General features: G+C 35.6%; 1 protein-coding gene across 2 annotated transcripts in view; it reads right to left on the bottom strand.

Annotated features, from left to right (window-relative positions):
* mdga1 (MAM domain containing glycosylphosphatidylinositol anchor 1) overlaps positions 1-13508 on the bottom strand; it is a 176014-nt gene that overhangs the window by 44156 nt on the left and 118350 nt on the right. For both annotated transcript variants that reach the window (XM_081605316.1, XM_081605317.1), the window contains exons 7-8: positions 5937-6206; positions 1905-2234 (exon numbers count right to left, since the gene is read on the bottom strand). In XM_081605316.1, coding sequence (XP_081461442.1) covers positions 1905-2234; positions 5937-6206 — 600 coding nt within the window. The remainder of the gene's footprint in view (positions 1-1904; positions 2235-5936; positions 6207-13508) is intronic.

Raw genomic sequence — 13508 nt, 5'->3', positions numbered from 1 at the left:
TAGTGCTGTTATCCAGCAAAATGCATCAGAGGACTGGATATTCAAAGACAGAAAACTGAGAAAATAATTTGAAACATATAATACGTGTATATATTTATATTATATATATATATATATATATATATATATATATATATATATATATATATATATATATATATATATATATATATCATGGTAGTATATAGTGGGCAATACATCATACCAGGAGAGCAGATACACCAAGAACCATACTGTCAGATGTTGCCCAACCCAGTGTCACACAATCATGGCACTTTGATGAGAAATGAGCTGCTGGGACACGTCGGCAATGGACACGGGAAAAGAATAATACGCTATTGAAATGCTACTACTCCAGTAACCCTAGGCAACAGGGCTAAACAAAAAGACTGTGGTAAACCTTGATGCTTCAAAACTCACAGTCTAAACTAACTAATGAGAAATCTAGTAGCTCAGTGTTCCAACATACACAAATGGTTTCACAATTAGAGTTCCAGGAGATACAACACATTAAGGCTACAGCAAAAGGTAGCAAGAACACAAAGTCAGATTGGGTACCAAACCCAAATGATGCAAGATTTGATGCATGATTATGGGTTTTCTGAGAGCCTGTCAACCACGACACCAACACCGAGGTTCTCATAGACAAAGCACAGTGACTATAGAAACCAGCAAGCAGAGATACTGTAATAACAGCAACAATGAGAGATGCTTAGTAATGGTAAAGTTAAGAGAGACCAAAATGGACAATACCCACAAGGATTAGAAGTATAGAAGCCAAAATCGAGGTAACAAGGAAAGAAGAAAGCCAATTGTCAGAACTCCAGAAGGGGGCGTCTCAGAGATAGAAGCAGTTGCCCATGCATGAGGCCCTGGAAATTTACCAAAGACTCAGAGCTCTGGCTGTCCAACTAAAGAGATACACTAAGGATAGAAGCCAGATGAATAGACGGGCTGTTCTAAACCAGCTACAGTGAATTCCCAGTGGTAAGGTAATAACACACAAGCCACCAATGGTGAACAACACTGGAAAGGTACATAAAATAAATAATTATTGCTTAGCAATGATGCACAATGGCGGATAGGCAACAGCAGGCCACACTAATTTCCCTAAACATTACAATGGCAGATATCCTATAACAAATCTCAGGTATGAACAAATGCTAAACATAAAAAAATAATAATAAAAAAACAAAAAAAATAAATAAATAAAAACAAATGCTAAACATGGTGCTAGGAGTATCGTGCTGGGGAGATGCTTCAGGGGTTCTGTGACTTTTAATCTCGTCAAGGTTGAAGGAATGATGAATAAAGGGTGTAAGGATTTTGAAAGGAAACCTCATGCAATCAGCAGCAAAACTGAGATTCCTCAGATTTCCCAAAGATTTGTTGCAAACTACAATAAATGACTGCATGCTGTTGTCCAGCAAAAAGGATACACAACTGACTATTAGCACCAACCAGCTAATAATTTTAACCCTGGCAGTTTTTGGTTTTTCTGAAATAATTTGTTTTCTGTGTACAAAGCAAATTAATGCAAGCATTCAAAAGGATATCTGGAAAAGCTGTATTTAAAAAAAATCATTACTCTGTTTAACAGCACTTGGGAAATTTTTGAAAAAAAGCCATACATTTTTTTTAACCTCAACTGAATATATATATAAAATTTGGAAAAAAAACAAAAACTTTTTTTCCTCTATTTTTTGGCTGATTAATGCAGTGCTCTCTCTGTTCAGTTTATCAGTCTAAAGGTCAGTCTAAATAAATTTTGTTGAGAGCTCCTTGTTTGAATTTCCTTAGTGCTAATTAGTTATGTCCGAAAATAACAGCAGCAAAAGGTTTTTTCACAGTCTGACCCAGTCTCCCAGAAATGTGAAATAGAAACAGAGAAATTAAAATCTTACCACTGTTTTGGGAGATGTTGACATCCACACGCAGCTCTGGCACCCTGCTGCCTGGGAAGTTTGCCACACAGCTGTACATAGCCAGGTCTCTGAACTTCATGTCTACAATCTCCAAGCTACTTGTGCCGGGCGCCATGTCAGGGTCACTGCGCAGTAATATCAAGCTTTCCGAGTTGAAGACGGCGACACCGTTTTTGTACCAGGTGTAGTTGACTTTGTCCTGTGGAGTGGCGTCAACATGGCATGACAGTTTCAGGTCCCGACCCATTTGGATGGTCTCACTGTCCTTGTTAGAGTCCGGTGTGATTTGGAAAGTCAGGTTGCTCATTGCTGTGAGTTGCAGTAACAACATTAAGAAAAGGACAGAAGAATGATTAAGATGTATTACCGCACAGGGTGTTGCAAAGAGAATTATCCAACGATCATCTTTTTACGATACATGCTTAATAAAGTTTTCTAACCCTCTGCTTAAGAAAACTCACGATACTAACATTGTTTTCTTGTTGGAATTTTATCTCTTAATGTGAGGAATTAATGATTGTTTTGACCAATTACTGTTCCTAGTCATTTATTTTAAAAAACAGCTTAAGGAGCATGCATTTACTATCATAAATATAGGTAACTATCACTTATACGCAGTATTAAGTCTGAACTTTATAGATGTAGAGCACTTGTTTTAAATGTTATCAGCCCATAGCTTTTATTCCTCTTCCTATTATTCTACAAACTAGACAGACTGCAGCTGCTAAGAAGAAGGCATCTCTTCCTGTGGTTTGCACAGTGGTTCGTAAGCTTTGAACTCATTTAAAAGGATCATAATCAGAATTTACTGACACTGTGTGGCCAAGATTGTGTGCACAAACAAGGAATTTGACTTTGGCTTAAAGCACTGACAGTGTACAGACTAAAAGCATTAACATGAACACTTTAGAGACTGCTGTCCCATGTTCCATGTTTTAAATACTGTCTAATTTAGATATTATAAACATAGAGTGACATTAGACCTCTTACTAATACATATTGGTCCTAGAACACTGCACAGAAAAAAATGGCAATAAAGTAAATACAGACAACTTGCAGTGCTTGCAAAGTAGCTATACCGAATGACTTTTTAGTATTTTGATGATGCATGCCTTTAGCACAACATGAGATGTGCTTCCAATTCCTACTTTTAAAAATTTTTGCAAAGTCTGGTGTGTATTTATATCCAGACCCTGTAAGTCGAAAAACCTCCTACTGCAATTACTGCAGCAAGTCTTTTGAGATATGTCTCCACCAGCTTTTGGCATTTGGAGACTGAAATTTTGTCCCATTTTTTGCAAAATGTCATAACCACAGTTAGACTAAATGTGGACCATTTGTCAGTTTCACATTTTCAATTTAATTTATGTCTGGACTTTCACAGAACTATTTTTACACATTCACATGCTTTGATGTAAACAACTCAATTACAACACCCTGGTTTTCTATAAGTTTTACTCAGGATTCAGCTTCATCCATCTGCTCTCTATCTGTCACAGAAATCAGAAAGAGATACTTTAAAATGTGTGGTTGAAAATTGTAAAAATTTAAAAATTGTCAAGGGTATAAATACTTTTGCAGTCACTTGGTTAGAGGGTAAAATACTGGAAAATGTACTTACAAATAAAACTGCCTGCTAAAAGGCAATAGAGTTTTACAAGGACAAATTATAAAAATACACCAGAAAGACTGTGTGTCAATGAGGGAGATAGCCTGGTCATACATAAGGAGGGAGCATGGTGATAAAAAATAATAATAAATAAAAAAAACCCAGGGGAATAAAAGAAATGGGAGACAAAAGAATGGAAAAAAAGAGGAAGAGGCAAATTGTTAAAGATTGCAAGGAAAAAAAAAAGGAGCCGGGATTCAGAATAAAATAACAGGGATATAAAAAGAAGGTGGGGGGGAAACCAAATCAAGGACAAAGAGTAACTTTCACACTGTCACATTTAATTTTCAGTTTCAAAGGCTGCATTTTCCCCAACTGATTTCCATGTTGAATGCAAAACAGCTCTCTGTTTCCCTACTAAACGGCAAGACTGGAGAAGAGACTTCATGAAATACAGAGACTGCTGCAAGACAGTGACCGAATGGTTTACATGTAATTATCAGCTTCGTGTGAATGGTCTGTTTATCTGCTTGAGTGGTTTATGGATGTTGTGCATTTACATTTACACAGTAATATTGCATGGTCTCCTCTTTATCATATGGACAAAAATTGCTTCATTATAATGTTTGCTCAAAGCTAAGATGCAATTTGAGGTTTGAATGAGAGCTGAACTCATGGAAACACACGTATGTGCACATGTATGTGCAGGTGTCACCTACCGACTTCTTTTGCGCTTCCACAACTTTAAATGCATCTGCCTCTAATCGTCTTTCCACCTGCGCTGGTGTAAAGACGCGTTCAGGCCCATTAGACTAACAGGAGAAGCGTATTTGGCATACGTTCTCCACAGTGTTAACTAACAGAAGAGACTGTCACTAATTGCTTCCACTCCAGTCTAACTAATTGGAGTGAATAAAGATGATTAAAGGCGCCAAAAATAGCCAGAGGCTAGGAAGAATGGAAGGTTTCTGCTTTAATGACAGGGAAATTACAAAAAGAGCAATACTTAACCCGCCCACTCTGACAAGATCCACATCAGCTCAATGTAATGATGGATTAACTGCTTACAGCACACACAGACTTTCCCATTAATACAGTCCCAAATTACTGTCAGTGACTGGAAAGGTAGTTTTTTATCCTCAGTGAAAGAAACTTTTCCCGCTTTAGGTTATCATTGGTATTAGTAGGAGGGGAGCTAGTAGTATTGTGAAGCAAACCGAAAAGATTTATGTTAAATATTGTATAATAACTCATGCTGCAATAACATTTCCCAGAAATTTAAAAAAGTAATCAGTTTCAAAAAGTAAAAATTAATACCTAAATTAAAGTCTATTTAATTCCTTGAATTTTCACAAAGGGAACTATTATTATGCGCTACTTGAGAGCGACGACGCAACACCCTCAGCTCTAATGCAGCAAGTTTTAAGCTTCTTTGGTTTTGATATGTTCCAGTTTCTGTGCTGCACTGCCACATACAGGACTGAAATTGTTATTAGAAAGTTTTGGTTCGTTTTTTTATGGAGGAAGACATTTGTGGAAATGACGGCATGTTCGTGAGAAACATTTTAGAATGAAAGAATACCAAGTTGATTTTTAAAAATAAACTCCAGATTCTGGAAAAGAAGGCCGAAATGTCAAAAGGAAACCTGTATGGACAGGGTACCAAAACTTTGGGCCAAGTATGACACTTTACCAAATTTGGCTCTGTGCATAACAATGCCAGATTTGGCATAATGTTATTATGCCAACACAAAGCCGGTGTGTTATTTGAATCACACTGGCTTTGGTTAGAAAGGGGTAAAGACTTTTTTATAGATACATTTTATCTCATCTGTTTTGGTCACAGCAATAATTAGTGTTTTTTTTCTGACAAGTTTTTTTTTTTTTTTCAAAAATAATATTGTAAAAATTGCATAACCTACATTTGAATAAAATTCGGAATAATATTGGATAAAATTTTCTTTGAAAATTTTGGTTCTTTTTCTGTTTGGCCTTAGGATGGATGGAGAGCTGTCCTGTATGGTGAATCCGGCTTCATGCCTGTGAACTAGTTTAATTGGCTTTAGCTACTGCAGCCATGAACCGGACTAAGAGGATAATAAAAACATAGTGAACAACCCTTGAGTAAATATTAAAATCTGAGTAATTATTGTTAAATGACCTTGTTCTCTTTCGTCTAGAGATTTTTCCAAAAACTATCAGACAAAGCTGTATTTGAAGCCTTCTGCCAGGGTTTTCAATAGCAATACCTCAAGTTCAGTTTTTAATTAAATATTTTCTGCATGCTGTAAATGCATTAGTGAACATCTAATGTTATAAACTCTGATGCCCCAAAATACTGCAATAAATTCACTAAACATTGTCTCTATATATTACCAGGAGAACAAAATAAATTCACTCACTCCTGACAGTAAGATTGACGTTCTTGCGAGCGGGGTTCCCCACGTTGTTGGTCGCCGAGCAGTTGTAGAAACCTGCATCCGCTGGAGTGACTGCACGTAAGAACAGCGTCGGACCCCGAACCTGGGCACTGAGTGGGAGGGCTCCGGGATAGCGGGACCACGTCACCGTGGGTGAGGGTAAACCTGCAGTCACCTCACAGGTTATGACCACATCTTGCCCAGGATCTACCACCACCGTGTCGTCGACTGACAGCCGGATCATTGGGGGAGCTGCAAAGAAGAGAAACGGTGTTAAATGAGCATTGCACTGCATTATGTGGTTGCACAGAACAAAATCTTGCCCTCTGTTTTTCCAATTTGAAGTATTAATGGTTGAACCTGTAAGTGCATGTGTATAATGTGCTTTAGAAAGGACGGAGAGCACCAGTCATACTTAAAAACAAAGTATGACTAGGAATTGAACCTATTATCTTCCACCTGAAGATAGTTTAATTTACCAAACATGAGTATTCTAATGTTATAAACATGGGCTTTTTAAAGTATGTTTATAATTTTTTTTAATTGTGCAAACATTTTATCTCCCTTTTAGTTGTTGCATCTAGGATGGGAAAAACCGCCACAGGAGGCTGCTAGGATTTTTGCTATACCAAAAGTAGCTTAATAATTTTAAGTAAACATACATTTGAGAAACGTAAGTGGATTTAAATGGTCTATTTAACCTATATTGCACTCCTACGTACAACATTCTGTAATATGTCTTAGCATTCCACACCTCAATGGGATGACAGAAGCAGCACATTGAGAAAAATGAGCTTGCTATCAGTTTGTTGTCTGATGAAATCCTTTGAGCGGTTAAAGGTTTGCACACTAACCATCTAACTAGGCTCTACTACAACTAGAACTCCATGACACAGAGGAGTCAGGCACCTCTTGCTCTTTTGATTTTTGTGTAAGCCTTCATGTCATTGCACACCATCGAAGAAAAAAAAAGACCATTAGTTTTACTGCAGTAGAGCTAGTAGTAATTAGAACATTACAAAACTATTTGGACACAGACTGCTTGTTACATTATTTTCTGTTTTTTTTCCAAAAACTTTTTAGTATGTTTTTTGGTATGTATATTTTCACTGTCATGATTCTCTCACATCTAACCGCAGTCGTCTCATCTAGCTCTGTGCTTTCTTAGTTTCCGTATGACTTGTTACTCGGTCATACTTAGCAGCTTTGCTCTCAACTTTTCTTGTCAGTCTGGAAAGCTCAGTGTTGCTTTCCTCAAAAAAAGCTCAAACATCCCCGCAGCCCCTCCCTCCACCGACCAGCACCGGGATCATTCTCTCATTATGAACCAAACCCACCACCAGAATTTGCAAGAGCAAAAATGTCTCTCCTATTTTTTCTTTCCGTTAAAATCTTCCTATGTTCTCCACAGATGCTGCTCCGAAACGGATTCTGACCCTCCTGCTGTAATTCAGTCACATATTTTCAATTGTAATTAAACATCTTTCATTCATTCTGTGTCCCTGAGTAATCTACCAAAGATATGAAGTTAATTTAAACTCAATAAAGTAAATTAGGATATCACATAACTATTTGTAAATCAACCTCAACAGAGATTCCAATCTAATATGTAACTTAACTGTTGTAAAGACATTTAGATGTTTGGTATCAAGTAATGTTGTCATTGGGTAATTGCTCTAACACTGGAGTAGCACTTGCACTGATTCTGTTGCAGTTGTGAATATATGTTCGTATTTGTCAAGTGACTTTCTGATAGTCTGGATGGAGAAAAATGAAGGGGGTTTAAACCTTCAAACAGGCTGGACAATAACATAGTTTTAACCAGAATTGTTATTGGCAATTCAGAGGGTCGTCTGTATTTATCTATAAAACTGAGAAACATTTGACATTTAGTTCAACTTGTACAAAACTACAGTTAAAACCAAATACAGACCATATTTATAAAGTATTTTTCCCATTGTCTAAAATTAAATTAGACTTCTTGTATTAGGTTAGTTAGGATTAACAAAACTATTTCCATTACCTGAATTCTAGAATAAGGATTTCTTTCAAACTTTTTATTACTTCCTTTTCATTTAAAAATGTACATATTATGTCTGGGACAGATGAAAAATTAAGCAACTTGTATAAAAATTAAGCAATTTTCTTGCTGGCAGAAAATTATCTACAGTCATTATCCACAGATCATGTACCAACATTGAAAGGTCATTCAAAGAAAAGAAGCCATTTCTCCAAAAAACATAAAAAGAGAAATTACAGTAAGACCCTAATTTGAGGAGGAATACTTTACGGTTTGATGAAACTAACATTTTAAGTGGTATTATGTTGTGTGGGTGTTATTTTTCTGCAAAAGGGGCCATTTAACATAATAAATGGCAATATAATTAAATAACATTGTGTGGAAATATTAAAGCAATATCTCAAAACCTAAGTTAAAGAAAGTGTAAGGAAGTTAAAGGTTAGTTGATAGAAGATCTTCCAGATGAACATTAGCTGTGGATATACTTGTGTGGCACAAGAACAGCAACGTAAATTATTTAGAGTAGACACCAAAGTCCAAATCTCAATCTCATAGAGAAACATGATTCAGTTACATTACTTCTGTAAGGAGGAATGGGCCAACAATCCTGAAAAAGTCAAATGTTTAAGAGAAGATTGTTTTAGTATACATAAAATATTTAACCCCAAGCACAGAACAATTATAAGAAATGCTCAAGTGCATCACGGTAGTCTGCAAGGAAAAACACATAACCCTCTGAATATAAAAGAAATATATATGCTACTCCTGAAACAAGAAAGGTATAGTTGGATTTAGTGTCTTCTAAAAACAGAGAAGGCAAAATATATGGTTTCAGGCATACAAATTCTCAAAGATAATGTTTGGTACAAGATGGCCAATCTTTGCTAATTTGGTAAAAAGTGTTCAGCCCGGAAAGCTTCTTTGGAGGATCAAAAAGTCAGAAAAAAAGATCATCAGGTGTACAAATCAGAACAACTTACATGGACAAAACAACATTGATGCATGTCATCTTTAAACAGTATTTTTAACGTATATATTTCAGAGCCCACTGGACCTTGGAAGTGGAGTTTAGCTTGAGAAAATTAATCTGTCAGCGCAGTGCTGTGCCGTTTCACTGGCTGAGCTCACTGCTGTGTGCTAACAAGAGCACATAACATACTGTGTGGATTATTTCAAAATTTATTTATTGTTCTTGATTTCTCTGAGAAGTGTCTTTCGACTAAAAAGAATAGTGGTCAGATATAACATTTTGGGATTTTGTTTGTATAGAAGGACTGCTGGAATTTAGTTGAAAAATAGATTTTGTAAAACCACTACATTTTAATCCATTAAACAGTACTGCAAACAAAAATAACATGCTTCCTTAAAAAAAAAAAGTACTTCTGTCTATTTTTTGTCTGCACTGCAGAAGTAATAGATAAAATATTATGATATTTTGCATGTAAAATAAAGAAAAGTTAATCTCCAATGAGATGCAAACCACCCGAGTGCAGGAAACAATTCATTGCTCTAATAGATTTTGTACAGTACATCCTTTCATCTAATCTCCTTTTCAACAGCAATTATGAGAATGAATGGGGTGTGCAGATGCTCAACAAAGTACTTTACGTATTCATGTTTCAGCCAGTACAACAGTGTGCACAAATCTGTGGACTCACACAGACTTGCTGGCAGTGTCTATAGGGACTGTGCAAAAACACAGACGCACTAAACTGATCGCTTTAGCTCACTTCAGAAGTGATGGCTCTGAATCTGACAAGAAATTTCATTGGCATAACAGCTGCAATGAGAGAATAAATAGTTCTGTCTATTTCCATTGTATCAAAGCGCTAAGAGAGCAAACTCCTGAAGGCCTGCAGAGTTCAGAGCCGTCAAGAAAACTTTTTCTTGAGTATTATTTTACTTTGACGAACCATCAATGAATGCATTTGGTCAGAAATACTTCAAGTATTATTTCTGTAGTGCTACATGCTAAAGTTCATATAATAATGAAGATCAGATTGGCAATGAGTCATTTTTACTTTGAAAGATTTGAAATCAACACGAGGCAACAGGTTTGCCATGAGTAAATATTCACTTTTTAATGTTCTAGTCTTATTTCTCTCTAGTCATTGCTACGATTATCACCTTATTCCTCAATGTTCTTATAACTAGGCTATAATTCATTCATTATTTTATTTGTTACTTCAAATATTAATACAAACTGACAAACACAAATGTCAGTTTGTATTTGATTAATCCAAACAGAGGTTGAAATTGTAGAATTTAAGCAACAAATTTTGATGAATCATAGTTTTAGAAAACTTCAAGGTTACAGAGCAGGAAGTTAATTAGTTCTGTCAAAAATACTGACATTTCTGAACATGTAAAGGCCTCCGTATCTCTAATCGCCGTGTTACACCCAGAAATCTATGTATAAACATAGATGAGTTTGGAGGATGAACTGAAGTCTAACATAGCTGTATTTTGGCTCCTAAAGCAGTAAAACTTAGGTGTGTCTTAAGGGAATAACCGGTGCAGCAGCCTCACATACCAAGGTAACAATGTCACTAGTTTATCTGACTGCAAAAAATACTTCATTGCCAGCATCCTGGTTTACTTGGCATAAATCTGATCACATTTTTTGCAGTCTGCAACTAGATGAAGTAAAAAAAAAAAAAAGAAATCTGTAAAAAAAAAAAAATGAAGAAGCATAGAGAAATGCAGAGGTGGAAGTGAAGATTTGAGAATTTTATTTTTCTTATAAAGGGCATGTGTGGGAGTTATCAAAGTGGGATCATATACTTTTCCCACAGTAGCTTGCAAGACAGTAAAAAATGCCTTCCAACTCCTTGCACCTTACTTGCACTGTCAGGCCGTCACTTGTATAATTTAATCTACTTTTGTTCAGGTCAGGTAAGGTTCTGTTTTGTTCTCTGACCTTATTCATTCCATGTTTCCGCGTTTCCTGTTCACTCTAACTTCATGCTTTACTATCTCCATCAACCAGAGACAGGACCTCTCATGTTACCTTCCAAAAATAAATAAATAATTTTGTTGACAGAGGTGCGGATAACACCAGAGGACTACTAAAAAAAGACTGGAGAACATTTTCAGCAAACCCTCATTTAGAGAGATCATATTTATTCCAATGATGATGCAGGTGGATGAAACTGTCAGACACCAAAAACCTGAGTTTTGACTCGAATTTTAAATATGTCTCACCTAGTGAGTATGAACACAAATAAAGAAATGACTAAGTTTGAAAGCAATAGTTTGGCACACCTGAATGAAGACACAACAGGCCTATCTGAGTGTTAATGTGATAACTTTGTTGGGGTTCATTTTGTTGTCAGACAAAACTTCCTGTCACAAAAAGAAATGCAACTTTTAAAAACATGTTAGTTATAATTTGGTAAGAATATACATGAAATTGTAAAGAGAAACATGTTGCTACTGCAATATTTTCACAAAACAATTACAGGATTACATAATGTATTTAGTATTTAATTCTTTAACAGACCTTCAGACGTTGCATAAAAACTATTAGTTGTCATATCAAAGAACTAAAATCTCTTTATATGTAAAATTTAAGGATAAAAAGACAATTTACTATAATGTTAGTATCTCAGTAATAATTTTGAATCAGAGCTGCAAAGTGACCAATGAATTGTTTTGATTCAATGGTGAAGTTGCTTTAAACCGAGGAGGCCGAGAATTTAAAATAAGGAACTGGGGGTCTGTTCTTCTTAAAGGAGAGTTGCTTCACCACTGTCCACTCCATTCATGCTTGGATGCAGGTTCAACTCCACACAGCAATCAATATAACCTGTTCCTTTGACATAGCTGGTTATAAAATTATTTAATGAGTACCAATAAAGTGATTCAGACTATTTTGCATTGAACTACAGTACATTTATAATGGGATGGATTCAGTTTAGTTGGATTGAATTGGATTCTAATTGGAATAAATTCAATTAAAGTAGACAATAATTAATTCAAATTGCATTACAAGGTCTTGCATACTTTGCCAAGTAATTGAGATACGTTTTGTAGTACAATGGCAGTACATGAGTATACATAATTGGACATAATCATATTTAATCAAGGAACAGAGCCATTTCCATAACACTGATTGAGCAGACACTGGCCAACTAAAAAGAATGGTTTCAATAAGTTTTTGGCGAAATCATAAGAACTGAAAAATCCAATTATATAATCAGATATTAATTTATATATTAATTTGCACAGCATATAATATGTGATTGATTAAGTTAAAAATAAGTTTGTGATGCGCCAGTTAAAACCACTTATATATATATATATATATATATATATCATGTTGCAGAGCAATAGGACTACGCTAGCTAAACTGAATTCAGAACGCACACAAAGATTACGGGGAGTGATGTTATGATTATGTAGTAAATACTTTACCTCCTGTTGCCTCTTTATAAGCTTATCTTTAGTATCTGCTCTCTCTGCTGAAGTCTTTCATTCAAGGCTAATTGTGGACTGAATATTGAGAAACATGGGTTGTACTTGGATAAAACACTTGTGGCAGTAGTTTCAAGCATTAATGCTTCGAAAATCCAGAGCTATTAGCATAATTGCGGTGTGTGCAGCTGCAACATTGGATGAATGCCCTCGATTTTCAAAACTCTCATTATGAGATAATTTATGTAAAATAGTTGCATATGTGCTTTTATTACAGTCTTCCAAACAATTCTGAACATAAAAACATAGACTAGGCAAAACATCATCACCATCTATCCAATAGTTTGTCTATTTTACTGCCAATATAGCCATGATTAATCGAGGAAGTTATTCCACCAAGACGTTACCAACCAAAAGATGATTGGGTATCACATTGCCTGATTGTTCCATCAATAAATAAGCAAATTATGCTGAATTGTTGGGCATGTTATGCAGATGTTCCTGGCCATCCACCTGATCTGACAGACAACATGATTCATCACTCAAAGCCACCTTCTTCCATTGCCACAAATTTTGAACCACTGTTAATAGCTTCAGTATTTTGAGCTTCAGTAGCTTCTCTATTGAATCTCATCTGATGGGCCAGCTTTTGCTCCCTAAGTGCATCATAGACCCTGTCCCCAGTTCAGCAGCATTCCTTCCTTGAATTTCTTTTTTAAAGGTACAGACTTCTGCAAACTGGGAGCGCCCCAGAAAAGCTGGAATTTCACATATGGCCTCAGTTACATGAACTTCATCAAAATTGCTCAAATCCTTATAGCCTATTGTTCATGTTGCTTAAATCATTGAGGAGAAAACTTGCAGCTTTATGTATTTACCTAAAAACAGGTTATATGATAAAAATTAAATATCTTTTATTCACACAGCTGCCAGAGGTCATAATGTTATGCTACATCTCTGCATGTCAAAATATAAAGATGTAAGACTATGTAATAAAATAATTTTTAAAAATGTCTGAAACTCTGTCAATATAAATTTCAGAAATTATATTTGACATCTGCCTTTAATTTATATTTGCAAAATAATAAGAAGCTAAAAGTCACTGTATGAATTTTTCT

The sequence above is a fragment of the Poecilia reticulata genome, chromosome 3, assembly GCF_904066995.2.
Source record: "Poecilia reticulata chromosome 3, P_reticulata-male-v2, whole genome shotgun sequence".
Classification (NCBI taxonomy): Eukaryota; Metazoa; Chordata; class Actinopteri; order Cyprinodontiformes; family Poeciliidae; genus Poecilia; species Poecilia reticulata.
The sequence above is the reverse complement of the archived record's forward strand: the minus strand, read 5'-3'. Positions and strand labels throughout refer to the sequence as shown.